Source organism: Maylandia zebra, linkage group LG7, assembly GCF_041146795.1.
Source record: "Maylandia zebra isolate NMK-2024a linkage group LG7, Mzebra_GT3a, whole genome shotgun sequence".
Taxonomy (NCBI): Eukaryota; Metazoa; Chordata; class Actinopteri; order Cichliformes; family Cichlidae; genus Maylandia; species Maylandia zebra.
The window spans coordinates 33702533-33721111 of NC_135173.1; the positions used below are offsets into that span (position 1 = coordinate 33702533).

Genomic DNA, 18579 nt, shown 5'->3' on the forward strand with positions numbered 1-18579 from the left:
CTGTGGATAATGCCCAGTGTCTGAGTCAGCAGATAAAGATGTCGTTCACGTGCGCCTTATTATCCCTCCTTGGTTCTGGATATTTATATTGCGTTCAGCCTTTGTCAGGTTGTCCTCTGTAGTCCCTTCAGTCTCCCTTTTTCTGGTAGACTTTCTATATTTTTTCTTTTTTCATACTATATTTTTCCTCTTTATAGTATTTTTTGCATCCTCCTGCCTCATAGAGCTGCGAGGCTCTGCAGTTGGGTTCACCCTGTTCATTGCAAACATACCAAGTGATTGGAAACATATCTATAAAAACACAGATTTGTAATGTACTCAGATGATTGTCATCATGTTTATTTAAGCATGAATTTGAACAAAGTTTCCTTAGCTCCTGCACGGACGGAACTAGAGAGGACGGGAAGCAAGTGAATGAGAGAAAATGAAAAATTAGAGAAGGCGGCACAAAGCAAGACAGAGGGTGAGTGATGAAGGTGGATGACATCAAACTCCTCTGAGGCCATTTCCTCATCAGCTCAATGACATCACTGAGTCACCAGTTTCTGTGATTGGGCAGCCCGTTTGTCCTGGTAAACAAGTAGAGATACATTAATGTGTGTGTGTGCGTTTATGTGTGTGCGGGCGGGCGGGCAGAGAGACCTTTGTCCGGTGATGTCACCACAGACTGTGTGGACATACAGATTACACACTGATAAACCATCTTTGCACACACACTGATTCAGTGATTACGTACTCTGAATACTCTTTCTCTCTCTCTCTCAGACTCTCTTTGTTCCTCGGTACATCACTCATGAAACAGATCAGTCTGTACATGTGGAAACCCTTCTGACACACCAAGACTGAACACGGATGGAATAATTAACTTTAAAGAACTTGATCATATCACAGGCCAAAGTAAAGCCTCAGTAAAGTAAAGCCTGAACCCAATGCATTACATCCTGTGGCATAATTTCATGCTGTTTTGTCTGATGATGCTTGCGTCTCCAGGTGGTTTGCAGGCTTGTTAGAACACTGTAGTATTTGAAGATTAACAGTTTCATAAACACAGCTGAGTCTTAGGATTCACTTCAGGCATTTCAGTATAACGAGACTGGTTCAACTGCATCAGCAGGAAGAGTACGGGCAGCTGACAATAATTATAGGAGGTCCTCCTATTCTGATTTATAGCTTCTTTGGGATTAATGTTTCTCTGAGTTTTGGGCTTTGGGTCACAACATAAGCAATGTGGGAACCCATCGCCTGTCATATGATGAATTAGCCTCTGTGGGTGATAGCCAGTGTTTCAGCTAAAAGGCACAGAGGCAGCAGATATACAGATAACACATCTCCCAGCCAAGATTTCCTGTTGTGTTTCCCAGTTATTTCTTACAGTCCATATATGAAGGCAAATGCTTTTTGTAAAAAGCTAAGGAGTTGTCAGGTGATTGCAGTTTGGCTATGGCATTTCTTTTTTTATTTGCCAAAAGCGATTGGTCAGGGAAACCTGTTCCTTGTCAACATGTTCTGTGTATTTTAGACAGACACATCTACATGCCTTTATAGACACAATACAAAAAAAGATATAGTGTAAGATCAAAGGAGATGAAGGTAACAAGGATTTGTCTGGTTTAGAGTCTAACAGAGTGAGTGCTCTTTATTTCTCAGCTGACTTACTGACATACACTGTATTTTTAAAGGAGACATCAGAGGATAAACTGTTACAGTCTCACTCATGCTCTCGAGTGTGTGTCTGTGTGAGAAAGAAGCACAAAGAGGCTTTAGTCTGTGTCTCCATTTCCGGTTATTTTCTTAAAACAGAAGCAGGAAAGCACCATGGTGCATTAAGCATGACCACACACACACACACACACACACACACACACACACACACACACACACACACACACACACACACACACACACACACACACACACAGTGTTATACAGTAGTAGAGTACTCATTGCTAAGTGCTACAGTCCTGTTTCTGAGTGCTGAGATATGATGCATCAAGTATGATTGCCAGGCTGACATGCTGTGCTTTAGCTTCTGTCTTACACATTACACACACATATGGCTGCCGGAGACCTGGTTCTACATTATTATATCAGTCTGTGTGTGTGTGTGTGTGTGTGTGTGTGTGTGTGTGTGTGTGTGTGGTTCTTTTTAGGTTTTTCCGAGGTCTTTTCATTCAGCAGCCCACCACTGTAAATAAGGACGTGTTTGTAATGATTGAATGTAACTACCAATATCAGCCATCGATTTGTGAAGTTCTGTTTTGAGGTCTTGAGATGAACATTTAAGCTGTGTTTACAGAACTCAGAGCTGAGGGCTGGTTTGCTGTAGATGTCTGTAGGAGCAGAGGTCATTTTGTGTCTGTATTTGTATTAAAAAGACAAATGACATACAACAAGTACCTTTTAAAGGTTCAGTTAGAAGTGTTTGTTTTTGTTAGTTTTTTAAAATGAAGTAAGATTTAGTCAACTGGATTTTGTCACCGCACGTTTTAGCAGAAAAGTAATAAAATAAAGACATAAACCTTGAGCACATAGCAGCAGATTACAGTTATAGTACTGAGATAAGCAGACAGCACTAAATGACAGTTAGCAGTCACAGTTATTGCAGTGTAGGGGCGTGTGACACCGCGCCAGGTTCGCCCACATTAACAGCATCACAGCTGATTAACGACTGAACCCAAACAACGCTCGGCCTGGTCGGCCCATGACGGAGTGTCGAAGCGTCCAAAACATGGCGCCACACACAAGCCTGGAAGTGTGTGTTGAAGGGCGACTTTACTACTTACCCTGCACTTATATGCCCTTTGTGTAATGGATATCAGAGCTTAAGTGGTAATGGTGCAATAAAAAAAAAAAGAATAAAGAATCACAGAGTGAGGGAGAGCGAGAAGGAAGACGTGGAGAAGGAGGAGAGAGAAACAGTAAGGTAGGAGGAGGAGAAGGTGCGGGGAAATGACAGAGAGGCAGCGGTGAGGAGACAGGAAGGAAGAGGAGAGATGGAGAAGAAGAAGGGAGGACAAGGGAGAAGATAGTTAAAAAGATAATGGAGACAAAAGAGGGGGGGGAAATGATGGATCGGACAGAAAGAGGACAAAAGATGAAATAACGATGAACAGAAAACAGAAGATGGCACAAAATCTACACACACAGATGCAAAGAAAGGCAGGGAAAGAAAGAGAGAGAGAGGAACTTCCTTTTGTGCAAGAAATCCTTTTTTGTTTCTTGCTGAATGAAGCCTGTCTGTCTGCAAAGGCCCGACAGACATCTGTGGCTTTATATTCAGCTGTATTGATCCTCAAACTCTCTCCGTCTGCGTCTCGGTTTCTTTTTTTCTCAGTCTTCCTCTTTTTCCTTCCATCTGCCTCCGTCTCAGACAGAGGAGAAGTAAAATGGCAGCTGCAGTTTAGTCAGAATCATTGATTTTAATACAGAGGTGGTTTCACACAGGAAACAATGGCCTGTGATCAATATGCTTTGGTGATCAGTGTGACCTGTTTACTGTGAAACTATGTAAGTAATACGTACTGAACCCTGACACAGAGTGATTTGAGGGCCTCTCACTCATATCAATTGTCTGACATGTGTTAACTGTGAAGTTTATAAGCATACAAACATTTTTGCACATTCCAGTAAATATCTGGTGGTGACATGACCCTCGCTTCATTTCTGTGTTAAAGCCATTGTTTGAGCTTCTGTGCTTTGTTGATCTCTGGTGTGTTTTTTTATTCATGGCGTCCAGCTTATTAACTAATCGGCCCTCTACCCAGGCGTAGCGTCATTGCCATCGTGCTGTTGGTTTGTTAGGAGGACTGAATTCAAGTTTATCTCTGTAGCCTGTGTGTGGGGTCAATTCCCACAATTCATCTCTCTGCACCATGCAAGCAGACACCACTGTGGTACCTGGAAAAACTTCTGCATTAAGTTAGCAAAAAGCCTCCAATCATGTTGCAGTGTGCTTTGATCTTAGGGCTGCTAACTACCTTTTATCACTGGAATTCACCGTGAAATGTTTGCTAGCCAGGTGTGGCAAGTGAAAGTGAGAGATTGAGTCTTTAAATTTGCCAGTTCCAAATGTTAAATATACATAAGCTACCCTGACTTCTTACATTACTCTTACTCCCAAAAGTTTGAGAGCATTGCAGGTTTAATGACAGCTGCTTGACTGAATGCTGAAGGATTGATTTGAGTTATCTGTGTCAACATTTTGACCATTTTGGCCCATGTTGTTTTATTTTTTTCTTCTTGGAGGCAGCAGTGACCATCTTTGGACGAGAGGGCACAGTTCTACATTGACAGTTTGACTGGATGATAGCTGTAGGCTGTATAAAAAGATGGATTTAGCTTCCAGGTTTTGTGCCAGAAAGTAATTTTCAGTGTTTCTTTATGTTTTTATGTGTGATATTTTTGGTTATATTGGTAAACAGACTTTAATCAACATTATTTATGAAGGGGTTATGTATTAAATAACTAACTTGTTTTACAAGTATCTTTATGACTCTGCATTTTTGTACCCACATTATAATAAATCCAGTCCTTTTTGGTCACTTAAGATTTCGTTACATAACTGTAATGTTATATTTGCTGCAATTTCTGCTTTCCTCGAGACCATATCTCTAAAAGTCACTGTGCCAAAAGCTGATTGCAACTTCTATCTTTTGATAGGAATTTTCTTTCTGGCTGAAAATGAATCGATATAATTCATGACTGACACGTTTGGCAGATTATAGGCCAACAAATCATGTAAAACAGTTTAAATAACCCAAATCAACTTTTGGCATTCTGTCTTCTGTCTTCCTTTAGACTATAGAAGTTTCTGGGAAGAACAGCCATTAGGTCTGATCCCAGTAAACACCTTCCTTCTGAGTTTATGTCCTCAGTTAAATCTGAGTCTGTGTTTGTGACGTCCCGTTTCAAAACACCAAGATGCGAGTGATGAAGATGTTCATCTTGAGGCTATGTCCATCTTTTATGGTGTTTACAGCACAGGAACAGATACTTGCTCATTAGTTCAAAGTAAGTAGTAGCACATTAGTAAAATATAACAATTTCACAAAAACTGAAGCCTTAATGTCAGTTCCAAAAGAGTTCAACCTTCAGATGGTTATTATGACAGGGTAAACTGTCCATGAAGACCAAATCGGATGTTTGTAGCAGTCTCTAAACATGTTTATTTATGATGTAAATTTGAACATTTTAACACTGGAGTCTGTGAGGACTGATTGTAGCCAGTATAAAAGATCACTTTGGTTTCTAAAGTCCTGCTTTATGTTTCCATCGTCACCGTCTTGGTTGCAAAAAACAAGATGGTGATGATGAAGTTTCTGTTCGGGGTCTGACTGTGAAGCCCACGCAGTCAGTAGTTGTTGACTTGTGATTGAAGGGTTTTTAGCCAATAAGCATGTGGTTTCATGTCACAGGTAATCTGTATCCTTTATTTATGTTGAACACATGTATTAGTGCTTTTTATTATTCTGGCTTATAGTTTTCCTATTTTTTGTTTTTACGAGTAGAAGAAAGGGATTGTGCATTCATCTCTAAGCACTTCTAATACTGGTGATCTAAAACTCAGCCCTGTCCCTGAACTGTGCCCCGTTTTATCCACTGTCATTCAGACCACTATATTTCTGAGCCATCACACCGTCCGACAGGAATTTGTCACTATTTTGTGAGCGACTCGTCCATTCCCTTTATGTATTGCAAAGTGGGAATTGGCGTCCATCAGCAGCTGGACTCCTGCATGGCACTGTGGAGACCGAGGCTGTCACGGAGGAGCTGCCAGGCTGTGATCTATCTCTGTGGTGGAGATGAAAACAGTCTGTAATGACTCTGCTGAGCTCCCCTCTCCCCGTCTGTAAGATGAAACCAATGCTCGCTGGCTCGCTCACTTCCTCCCTTCAAACTTTTACTCTTTATAATAAGCTTCATTCCTATAGCATCGTACAACGCAGGAGGGAAAATGAAGGGAAAGTTAAACTTGGTTTTAGAGCTAGACCGTGTTTTTTAATTCTTAAAGATGTGAAAGAAAAATCTGGGCTTTAGAAGGTTTAATGTATTTCCACTTCAACCTGTAAGTTCTCACCACATGTGAAGCAACTGTCTTGAAACTGCACACATTTTCAGATGTTCATTTTTAAAAAACATTTCCATAACGTATTTGAACTCAGAAAAAGGGTGAATGTGCATGCATGATTTAACTTTTCCTGCACAACATAGTAATAATATATTCACACTAACAATTTTGGTTTGGTCCCTGGTTTGTGGATGTTCACGCATTGGAAACAATTCTTTCCCCCTTAGTTCATTTACTTTTGAGTTTATGTTATTGTATTATTATTATGTAGTAGCAGTAGTAATAATAATATTATTAATAATAATAATGAAGATCATGAAAAAAAGTTACAAAAACTAAACAATATGCATCTATAACAAATGCAAAACTAAAGTCCTTAAAATTACAATTTAAAAACTTGCAAAGAGCAATACACAGAACACAAAATTGTCATGAAGTGCAGGTTTAGGACCCAAATGCAGGACTCAATGTTAGGATGCCTGGGTCGTTGACCCAGGGTTTTGAGTTTATATATTACTTATCATTTCTATGCTTTGGTTTCTTTGTTAGAGTTATGTCTTATGGTTTGTCTCTGTGTAATCCTTAGTTGCTGTCTCCCCTGTCCGCTATATCCCCGTGTCCAGTCAGTGTCTGTGTCTGCCCTGGTCCCACGTCTCTGTTCCCTCTGTTGTAGTGCCTGCATGTGAGTCTGTGTCTTTGGTTCAGTCTGTGTTATGTGTTTCCTGTTTTACTTTGAAAGTCCATGTCTGATGTTAATGTATCTGGTTTCACTTCCCCTTGTCTCCTTAGGCCTGATTTGCCCCAGCTGTGTTTCCCTCCTGTTACTCATTCCCTGATTGCTCCCTCTGTGTATTTAAGCCCTGTGTTTCTCTGTGTCTGAGTCGCGATCTACCGTTTACCTAGTTGTGTGTTCTGTTAGTCCGCTGGTTTAAGTTTATTTTGATTTTTTTTCCAGTTATGTTATATTTTGAGTTTTACATTAAAGCTGTTTTGAGTTCACGACTGTCTCCGGAGTCTGCACCTTGGGTCCTATTCCTGTCTCCACACAGCCACTCATAACAGAAGATCGCGACCATACTATGGACCCAGCAGACATTGAACTTCAAGAGCAACGCCGAGTAGCCTTTGCCCAGCTGGAGGAGGAACTCCGCTGGAAGCCATGGCTTACCTCTGACGTTGGGCGCATTTTCCATGGCACTCGGCTGGCTCTCGGCGGTCCCCGGAGCTGCCAGAAGTCTCCACCTGTTGCTCCGCTGGCACTCAAGATGCGGCCGCTTCAGTTGGGAGTCCTCCGTGTAGCTTCAGGCGCTCACGCTCCGGCCTCAGCGTCACCGTTCTGTGCACCAGAGGCTCAGTTGCTCACACCGCCAGCTACCTCTGCCCAAAGGAAACGCCGCTCACGTCGCCGTCATAAGGACACTTCGGAGCAACCTCCGGTGGTGAGTCAAAAGGACTACACTTTCCAAACGCCACCAGAGCCGTTAAACAGTAAAGACTATGAACTCACCTCAGACACTTTTGGGATTTCTTTTCTCGACGAGGATTTGGATTGGGAGGCCAGTTTTGGTTTGAATCTTCCCGCGCTAGTTCATCACAATAAGCATTCGTCTGAGATTTTTAGTTCAAGGTCTGCTCGTTGGGGTGGGAACAAATTAAAACCTGAGTTTGCCGAGTCTGTTTTTTCTGAGACTGTGAACACTGCTAAACCTAGGGCTGTACAGACTGTTAAACGTGGTGGGAAAGGGTCGTCACCTATTTTTGATGAGCCAGTTTTCAGTGAGCCTGCTCCTTTGCCTTCCGGTGCTCCTCCGCCCAGGGCAGCTGCGGTCCAGCCATCTCCTGCACCTGTATCAGTTCCTCGGGTGAGGGGGGGCTAGGGCCCAGTTTGTCCCTGCTCCAGTTTCCAGGCCAGCTGAGGCTCCGCTAGTCTCTGCGCCCGTGCCTATTCCGCGGGTGGGAGCGACTACTGCCCAGCAGGCCCCTGCACCGGTTTCTGTCCTTGCTGGAGGCTCAGGTGAGCCCGTCCAGCATTTTTCCGTAGGCTCGGAAGACATAGCTCAGCTTGGTGCTCATCCACCACCTCACCCACCATTACTACCATCGTTACAACAGTCAATACAACTTAAGCTTCTATCCATAGCTCAAACATTAGCTCACCTATTTGTTCAGCCTCCTGTCTCCGGAGGGTCCGAGGGGCCCGTCCAGCAGCCTGCCTCGCCTGCAGCGCCACCATCTGCGGCTCCCACGCCCTCGCCTGGTCCAGCCTCAGCCTCTGCAGCTCCGCCTGGTCCAGCCTCCGAGTGTTCAGCTTCGTCTGCGCCTGAGGTTCCCATGCCGTCTCGTCCTGTCCGGCCTGCTCGTCCTGCACGTCCTGTTCGGCCGCTTTCCAGGCTGATGACCGGACGTCGTTGCTGTCATGGACGGCCCCCTGGACTATGCCGCCGTCATGGAAGGCCCCCTGAGCTACGTCGCCGCCGGTGCCTCCCGCCCAGCCGGCCTCCTGACCTGCTCGGTCGCCGCCGGTGCCTCCCGTCCGGCAGGCCCCCTGAACGCTTTTCTGGGCTCTTGGGTCGTCAGCCTCCGGGCCGGCCCCCTGAACTTTGTGTGACCTGTTTTTCCTGGCCGCCTGCGCCTGTCGTGAGCCTGTGTTTTGTTATGTTGCTTTCCGGGCTCCGGTGTTTGCACTTTTCTTTTTTGGTTTCTGACTCCTTGTTTGGTTTGTTTCGAGCCCTTCATCCTGTTTCCACCGCCGCCCACCCTGGTTGGGTTGTTTTTTTTGTTTTGGTGTTTCGGTTTGGGCTGTCTGGGAGCCAGCCCTTTAGGGGAGGGTACTGTTAGGATGCCTGGGTCGTTGACCCAGGGTTTTGAGTTTATATATTATTTATCATTTCTATGCTTTGGTTTCTTTGTTAGAGTTATGTCTTATGGGTTGTCTCTGTGTAATCCTTAGTTGCTGTCTCCCCTGTCCGCTATATCCCCGTGTCCAGTCAGTGTCTGTGTCTGCCCTGGTCCCACGTCTCTGTTCCCTCTGTTGTAGTGCCTGCATGTGAGTCTGTGTCTTTGGTTCAGTCTGTGTTATGTGTTTCCTGTTTTACTTTGAAAGTCCATGTCTGATGTTAATGTATCTGGTTTCACTTCCCCTTGTCTCGTTAGGCCTGATTTGCCCCAGCTGTGTTTCCCTCCTGTTACCCATTCCCTGATTGCTCCCTCTGTGTATTTAAGCCCTGTGTTTCTCTGTGTCTGTGTCGCGATCTACCGTTTACCTAGTAGTGTGTTCTGTCAGTCCGCTGGTTTAAGTTTATTTTGATTTTTTTTTTTCCAGTTATGTTATATTTTGAGTTTTACATTAAAGCTGTTTTGAGTTCACGACTGTCTCCGGAGTCTGCACCTTGGGTCCTATTCCTGTCTCCACACAGCCACTCCTAACACTCAAAGGTTGATATATGAACACAACTGGGGAAAAATGAGCGACAGGTGAACAGAATATAGGGAAGGAATGTAAAGCTAAATGCAAGACATGGGAGACAGGAGGCTCACAAAAACAGCAAGTAGAGACCCAGTACACAGACTAACCTAGACTAACAGATGTTGTTTGAAAATGAAGCCCTCCTGTTTTTGGTTATTATGTCACGTTCTCCTCATCTTTGATAATCCATTCCTCCTTTCTGTGTTTCCTAACTTTTTCTTGCACCCCTCTTTTTCCACTCAGTTTCCACTTATAATCACGGGTGTATCTGAGCTCCATATCTGTGTTTTCACTTCGAATCGCTGCTTCAATAAAACATCAACTTGACGTTTCTATTGACATTTATTGGCCCTTGACTCTTAAAGCGTCTGTATGATACACTGATGAGTTTGCTGTGAGTGTTACCAGCTCTTGAGGCTCTGTACTTGACTCAACCCCCCCCCCCCCCCCCCATTCAAAAATGAAAAGAGAAAGGGCTTTAAGGTGGAGTAGTGCCTCTCAGCTGCCATATTGGAAGACTTGACCTCATGAGCTGAGGTGGGAGAGAGAAGCTGATTGTGTTTTTAAACAGTTCAGCACAGATGTGCACAACATCTGTGTTTGACCTGCGATTCAGATACATAAGATCAGTTTTTATATCAGCCTTCTTCAGAATTGGTTAATAATTAACTTCAGTGAAGTGCTCTTAAATGTGTGTTAAAGTGAGGGACTGTCAGCTGGATTGTGGCCCTTTCTTCTGCAACAGCGGTGCTCCATCCTTTGTTTTGTGCAGATTCTCATCATGTATTATTAGTGAATGTAGTGCGGTTTCGATCTGGCATTGCACGGTCAAAGTCTTCACTTATCCAAGCAATTAATGAGCATCTCAGAGCCCATGCTAGGTAAAGCTGGTGGTTTTTAGCTCTTCACTGACTCAGGTTGTGCACCTTGATATGTTATTCCCACCAGCTCACTGGTTCTGTTGGTTTTTGTTACTAATATTTCAGCTGATTCAAAGAAAGAAGCAAAGTAACTGTAGCCATGTCTACTACCTGACCTTCCATGTCTCTTCGTACAAAGAGCTCTTTGTAGTTCCCACTAGAAAGGTGGTAACATATGCATTTTAATGTATATGTACAATAATTCAGCAATTTTTTATAGTCTATTATAATATTGTGTGTTTAATATTACTAATTATACTGTTCTTTAATGTTAGTCACACTCGGAAAAACAATGAGAGCAGACTGCAGCCTGAGACCACTCGCAGTCAGGTGTCGCCTGCAAAGTGACTTTGGTGCATCAAGATGGCTACAAGATGACAATAAGCCTGTGTCGGCCTGCCATCAGTGGTGGGTGAATTGGGCCAAGTGAGCAATTACATGCGATCTGTTTGCAATAAAACTGTGTGAAATTAGAAAATTACAAATCTGTTGCCTTCTACATGCAAAGAAATTCTGTTTAACTACATCCAGCCAGAGAGTCCAGCCAGAACCTGATAGATCTGAAACAGAAGTTCATCCACAAATACTGACATAATTGCAGCAGTATAGCGATTTAACAACAAAATGGCATAGGTGGTAGAGTCAAGTCTCCTATTGCAGAGACTTGTCGGAAGTCGTGCTCATTACTGCAGACTGATTCAGACTGATTTGTTGGTGTGTTGGCAATTTGTCTCCATTTAGCAATTAGATGGCAACTATTTGTAAAACCTTCATTAGTCTGTCTGAGAATGACAGTGGTCACTCTGAATGTAACCACAATTGTTGGAGACAGATTGCCTTTCAGAGGTGAAGGTGTGGCACGCGACTAGTTGATCCTTTTACCCACTTGGTCTAAAAATTTAGACCAATCGACCACCAACATGAAGTACTTGTGCAAACTCCAAATAGCAATAAAGTCTGTTTATCGAGATAAAAGCCATTTCTGTAGCAGTCTGTAAAGATGTTTATCACTGCTGTAAAGACTTTGTGGAAACTGACACACTTTTGGAGTGAGCCTCAACTGCTCACTAGAGAAACTGCACCCAGAGTTTGCAGCTTAGCAAAAAAAATATTCTCTGTTCCTTTACTCTGAAACATGTTTTTGATTTCACATAAAATGGATCATAGTAACTGGCCAACCCTTAATGACCTATGTCTGCTTTAATAGAACTGAGTTAGCTGTGAAACACAGTCTTGGTTCAGTTCGCCAAATTACTTTTAATAGCCATACTGAAGTATTGAAGATGTATCACCCATCTCAGAAACTAGAAAAAGTTCATCCCCAGGTAGACTGAAGTTTTCCATTAGAATCAGGATTATAACGTCTCTGGTGTGCTCTCTAGCAACAATTCAACAACAAAAGTAAACTGTTATTGGATGACTTAATCATTTTTTATAAATGTTGCAATTTAGTATAAAAGTGGAAAATTTGCAGTGCAGATCAAAGACTTTAGATAATGGTTAGACAATAAAAGCCTTAGCTCTATTTAAGGCTAACTTGTGACTACATAGATGACTATGAGAGTAAATATTGTGCTGGAAATGCTTTAATTGAGATTTCAGTGATGATTACTCAGATGATGTAAAAATAACATGACAGCTGATTCAGAGAGAAAAAAACAGGAGTGATTCTCAGTACTTTCTGCTGATCTCGTGTGCAGTTAGAGACACATTTAGCAACACTCGGATGTCTAGAGTGGCTGAGAAAGCTAATGAAAGGCAGAGGGGCCCTGCCTTATTGATCCCATTGATTCAGCCCTTACCTTTAAAGAACACCCACCCCCTCACCCCACCTTTACTCTCACCCCTCCTCAAACCGGTAAACCCCTTTTGAATAATATAATTGTGTGTTTGATCCTTACTGTAACCTCGAACAGAAGAGGGCGCGGGCAGAAAAAAAAAGGCTCAATGAACCACCCAAGCGTGCTTCCATTGAATGTCGTGTGTTCGTGTGTGTGTGGGTGTGTGTGGGGAACGGGAGGGAAGAGGGGTGGTTGTGTTTGATTGCTCCCTTTTTTTATACGTAGATGTGTCTGCACTTTTTTTAAGTTAAAAAAAAACTTGTGTGGGGTGAACTGCTGCTGATCTGCTTTTAATTGAGCTACAGTAAGCAGGAAGCGAGAAAGTCAGAGAGAGCACATTTAAAATCTATTTACAGCATGGCAAACTACTTTAAATGGAGCATCTTTAACAAAGCCTGGCAGATAAAAAATATTAGACCACACCTCTATAGGTGTATAAAAGCGAGTACCTAGCCATGCATACTGCCTTTACAAACATACAGTTTCATTGAGTTCAAGTGGATGCCACAGTTGCAACAAGTCATTCCAGCCTAGATATTCCACGATCAGCTGTGAGCGGGATTATTGTAAAGTGTTTAGGAACCCCAAGAAGTGGCAGAGCACATAAAGTTACAGAGCAGGATCACCGACTGCTGAACGACATAGATGAGAAACGCTCTAAGATTAACATCTGCATAAAAAACGTGCACCATGTTGGGGTTTTTCCATGGCCAAACAGCTCAGTGAATTATCAGAACACAGATCTAACCATCCAGGGTACCAATGGGTATTACTGTTCCTCTACATCACAGATGTGAAACATAAGGCTTATGGGACAAAATCGACCCAGCAAAGACTCCGACCTGGCCCACTGGACAGGTTTGGAAAATGTGGAGGGGACTTTTAAGTGGATTTTCCAAAGGTTTTGTATCTTTTCCTATTAATAAAAACCTGCCCTGTGACTGAAAAGTAATTGAGCAATATATAAACAATTGAATGACAAGTAAGTTCCTATTTTTTAATATTTTAAATTTCTCTGTTTTACATTGAGTTCTGTGAATTAACAAAACTTGGTTTTATAATTACATAAGTTTAGGCAATGACATAATAGAGCTTTCCTATAATTTTATACATTTATTTCTTACAATTTAAGCCTAAATAGTCATTCTGACAGATTTGTTTCATTTACTACAGCAGCATTTATTCATCACGCAGAAAAACTGAGACTTATTGTTGAATTTGTGATTCTTTTGCATACATTAAGGAATATCAGGATTTAAATTGTAGATAAACTGACAGAAAGGGTAGTTTCACTGTTGAGTGAACTTAATATAAAATGAGTCCCATAATATAAAAAGAATTTGTTCTGTGTCACAGATGTTAACACTGAAATGCAAAAAAATTCCTTTTAGAAACTGGAGTTTATACAAAGAAAAAAAAAGAAATTAAATTTTAACATTTTAAAATACATTTTTATAATTTGTATGATTTTTGCTACATCCATAGATTATTTAACACTGATGATATAGAGGTCTCAAAGCTCACAAAAACACTTGCATCAAACATGCCACACTTTGCTTCACTGGGCTGAACTGGTGCAGCTTTCCCAATGATGATGCTACGATATCTTTAGGCTGCGGCACTTGAAGTGGTGTAAAATTGATTTGGTTGCAGCTCTGAAAATTTCACGCGGATCATCTAAATTTTTTTCAAGAGTATGTGTACAGCCTACTAAAAGGCTTTCCATCTGGGAGTGTATGATGCTGAAACTTCAGTCTGTGGTGGCTTTGACCGCTGCAGGACTCTGCCTCGGACTTGAATTTAAATGTTTTAGTAAATATTTCTTTTGTGACATTTTATTCTGAAATCAACTTTAGAAACACATAAAAACAACAGTTATAGGGATTATGTGCTGAGCAGGGGTCACATATTCCTGATAAAAAGCTGATTCTAACCATTTCATATCGCTTAAGATTTCATTTTTCCGTCTTCTCAGCCTTTCAGTAGAACTGAAGCTGTGCATGCTTTCAAATTCACACACAAAATATGAAATATTATTTCTCAAAGTCGAGAACATTGTTTCACGCCTATTAAAGCGAGTGTAAAGCCGGGGGTAAACTACAGCAGCAGTATTAGAAACAGGTAGCAATGAAAGCTGTTAATAAGAAGTATGAAGAGTGGTGTACCTCCCTCAGTCTGTTAGCTCACAGTTAAATATTTTATCACAAAGATCATCCAGTAAATAGTCGTGTCCAAAGTCCAACATTTGCCTCTAGTTTAAACTTTGAATTAACAAACCTGTGGCAGATTTTAAGCCCTCTAATTACCTTCATATTAATAACCAACAATCTTTAAAATCTAATTTGAAAATATAAAAGGAGTCCTAAGAAAACATAGGAAATAAATGCACTGTTAAAAAAAATAGTTAAATAATTAGGAATATATAGGAAACAGGTTAAAAGGCTCAACATGCAGAGCAGGTACAGAATAAAGTCATTAGTTGTGATTTAAAATATAATTATTGATATTTGTTGTACATATCTCTTCTCTACAGTCATGATGATTCTGAGATGACTCTCTGACTCTCCCCTTTCTATCTCTGAGGATGAATATATTTTCTCAATGCTGGTTTTTTGGTTTTTTTGGTAACAGCTGCCTTCATTTTCAGAGATCAACAGTGCCACCTGTCAGTGATACACTTTAACTACAACCACAAGACTCCTGACAGCGAGAACAAAGGAAGAGGAATCTCTCCCCACATGATTAACAGCACAGACACAAAGACATTCACACTTATCTCCAGACGCCTTTTTGAAAGGCACCTCCTGAAATTCAACTCAAAGGGGGAACATATTTCAAAGTTAAGGCAGTTTTTCCTAGAAAAGTCCAAAAAAGTGTTTCCAAAAATACCAGAACCTGTATAAATGCTCCGCAACGAGGTTTTAGCCAGCAAAAATCACCAATTCCTTTCTCAGTCAGATTCTTTAATTGGTGTTTGTTTTACTCATGTACAATATTTCAGGGTCATGAATGGTCAGAACCAACAGAAAAATGTCTCTCAGACCAAGTAAAAAAAACAAAGTTGTCGTTATGGTACAAGGACTGATTGTGTTTATAGGACTAGTCACTCCTTAAAGGCCAGTTCTGAGCTTAAAAGGTAATATCTGGGGGAACGGTGCATTTTTAAATCCATCTGTTCCTGTAATGAGACAGGGAAACAAATAAAGGTGCTGTCCTTAATTAATTTAATCTTGTCAGGTCGCTAAATGCTGAGATACAAAGCTGGGAGAGGGATGTCACTCTGTGTGTGTGTTTACAGAGAGGATAGTTTCCCCTTACATAATAGTTTTGTGACTGAATTGAGTCCTTAACCTGATTCGTATTGATCAGCTCTGACTCGTGCATACTTAATTCAGGGAGGTAATCAAATCAAACACACAGACCTCCTCATCCTCCTCCTCTGCCCTCTCTGGCTGCTATACAGCAGCAGACACATTTCAGGTGTTAATCAGTGACAGGAAAACTACAGTTACTTCATGATGGAAAATGGTGATCCCTCGGCACTCTGATCTAGTCAGAGAGGGTCAATGCAAGTATCGGGCTAAAATGCAGCTCTACACCAAGATAAAGGAGACAGCTCCAGCCCACAATAATCCAAATCTTTGATTCAGGCTGAGGTTGTACACGTAGAGGCAGTCAGCGAAAACAAACACTTACAGGAAAGGAGCAGGCATCAGGTTAAAAACAAACAGCTTTAAAGGTCATACACGAATAAAAAAAACAACAAAACCAGAAAATCACAAAGAGCTGCTGAACTGCAACAAGAACAAAAAGTGGCAAGAAAGTCGAGCGAGCAGGAGGAGAAAGACTGGAGAGCTGTGTATGTATTAGAAGGGCTGATTGGCTAATTGGGGACAGGTGTGGTAGACTTAGCACAGGTCAGCCTACCTTCAACTTGCTGGAAAAACATCATATAGAAGCTTGTTTCTTCCACTGAAAATAACATTTTTTGGCAACCAGAAGTCACCATTTGGGGTTATTATCTCAAAAGTTCAACTTAATAACTCAAAATTTCAAGTTATTTTCTTGATTTTGAGTTAATTTTTGAGTTATTACATTAGAGTTACTCAAATGTAATAACTCAACTGTTTGTTTTTTCAGTGGCAGAAACAAGTTTACGCAATGACAATCAGATAGTGCTTCCTTTTGAATTATGGAAAATAAATGTCTGCTTTCCTCTCATTAAGGATGCTCCAGTGTATCTTCTGCTAAAGGAAGTAAAAAAGAAAGCACTGGAGTAACTTTCCTTACTATTTAGAGAATCCTACTAGCTGTTACTGTGACTGTAAGAAGATATTGCCAGGCCACTTCACTAAGTTAGGATCCTTAAAGTTTAAAGCAGACATGAGAATAAGAATGAGTGACTTCAAATATTAAAGGTCACTTTTTGAGCATTACATGATGTGCTTTAGGCAGGCAGATGCAAAACTAAAGTTTTTTTTTCTTTTTGGAAAAAGGTGCACAGAAAAAACAAGTACACCATCTTAACATAATCAGAGGTTGGAAGAAACACTCACAGCAAGGTGGCAAGTAAAGCAAACACAGTACACAGTCCTGATGGTATTAAACAAAATCACACATAAGAGTATATCTGTCATAATTCAACAGATGAGAATTCAAAGTTCAGTGCAGTCTTACTCTGGTTGTTCACTTTACACAAATAAAGCTTGATTGCCAGATTTTACCACAGTCTATACAACCAAATCCATCAGGAAATGAACCAAGTAGGCTAGAGGTTAAAGCACACTTAGATACCAAACGATCATGCAACTCCTGTGTTTTCTAATCAGTGAAACATCACAGCATGAGCCAAGTAAGTAAAGTTCAGCCCGGTGGCACAATGGAAAACATGGCGAGACAGAAGGTACACAGATCAGATCAACACAGGAACATGAGCATCTGTAAACAAGACCTTCTGTTTGTGTTTCGTGTGAGGGACACTGCAAGATCCCCCTCCAATATTTAACTGTTGTTCAAATGCAAACAATAACACTTTTCTATTTTTCCCCTCTTATTTTTTCTTTCCCCCACCCTCTCACACTTGCTTTGCAGCGTGCAAGAGAAAGGAACAGGACACGTCGAAGGACCGCAACAATACGCCAAAGAAGTCGCGGCTGGTCTTTACCGACTTGCAGCGGCGCACCCTGCTGGCCATCTTCAAGGAGAACAAGCGGCCGTCCAAAGAGATGCAGCTCACTATCTCGCAGCAGCTGGGCCTCGAACTCACCACCGTTAGCAACTTCTTCATGAACGCCCGCCGCCGGAGCCTGGACAAATGGACAGACGACGGAGCCAGCCCTGGCGGCCAATCTTCAGCGTCAAGCACTTGTACCAAAGCGTGATAATAGAGAGCGAGGAGGGGAATGGGGAGTCAGGGAGGGGGTGGGAGTTTTGGGGAGGGATGGAGGGCGCGGGTTGAGGTTTCGTCCAGTTGAAGCGTGGAGGAAAACCAAACTTTTTACTCTTTTTGTTTGTCTGGTTTTGTTTTGGCTTTTTTTTTGCTTTTGTCAAGAGTGACAAACTGAGAGAGGGGCTGCTCACTGCCACGACTTGTTTTAGCCAAACCGCCTTTTGCAAATTCATCATACATCCATTAAGAAGCTGAAGGGTAAATTAATCTTTAGTGCATTCAAACCTCACTGACGTTCACTGCTGATGTCTCCTTTTGGACAATAAGCTGACACGCTAGCCCAAATACCAAAGACGAGAAGACGATGCGTGTTTTCTATTATGCAATATAAGCTAGAAACCAACCAAACAGGAATGCAAGGAAAGCTTTAAGACCACAGAATGTGATAGAAGCTCGGAGATAAGCAGGAGTTGTGTGGAAATTTTGTGGTATTTCTAATCTCAAATGTCCAAAGCCGACACATCAGTTCACGAAAGAATCCTAATTTAGAAGCTGGGTTTCAGAAACTGCACAATCAAAGTTTGTTATTTATCTTGAAAACAGAAGGTAGTTCTTTTTCTTCACAGGATATCTGGACAGTTTTATTCAAAATAACATTAATAGTTACTCCAGCTCAGTATTCTGCTGATAAAAATGTATCAGTTTATCTGATATACAACAGCATTTTCAGGAGAAAAAAAAAGTCTAAAAAATTTACAATAAAAATCTCACAATTTTAGCTGTAGGTTATGACTTCAATCTTTAAAAAAGTTTAGAGTTTTTCCTCATTCATTTCAGGATTTCTTATTTGTTATACAATTCTTGATGTTCTTTTCTTCCTTAAAGATTTTGAGGGT

General features: G+C 41.5%; 1 protein-coding gene across 1 annotated transcript in view; it reads left to right on the forward strand.

Moving 5' to 3' along the window:
* onecut2 (one cut homeobox 2) overlaps positions 1-17696 on the forward strand; it is a 38313-nt gene extending 20617 nt beyond the window's left edge. The window contains exon 2 of the mRNA XM_076886269.1: positions 17386-17696. Within this exon, the coding sequence (XP_076742384.1) occupies positions 17386-17675 (290 nt within the window). The 3' untranslated portion in view covers positions 17676-17696. The remainder of the gene's footprint in view (positions 1-17385) is intronic.
* The last annotated feature ends 883 nt before the right edge of the window (positions 17697-18579 follow it).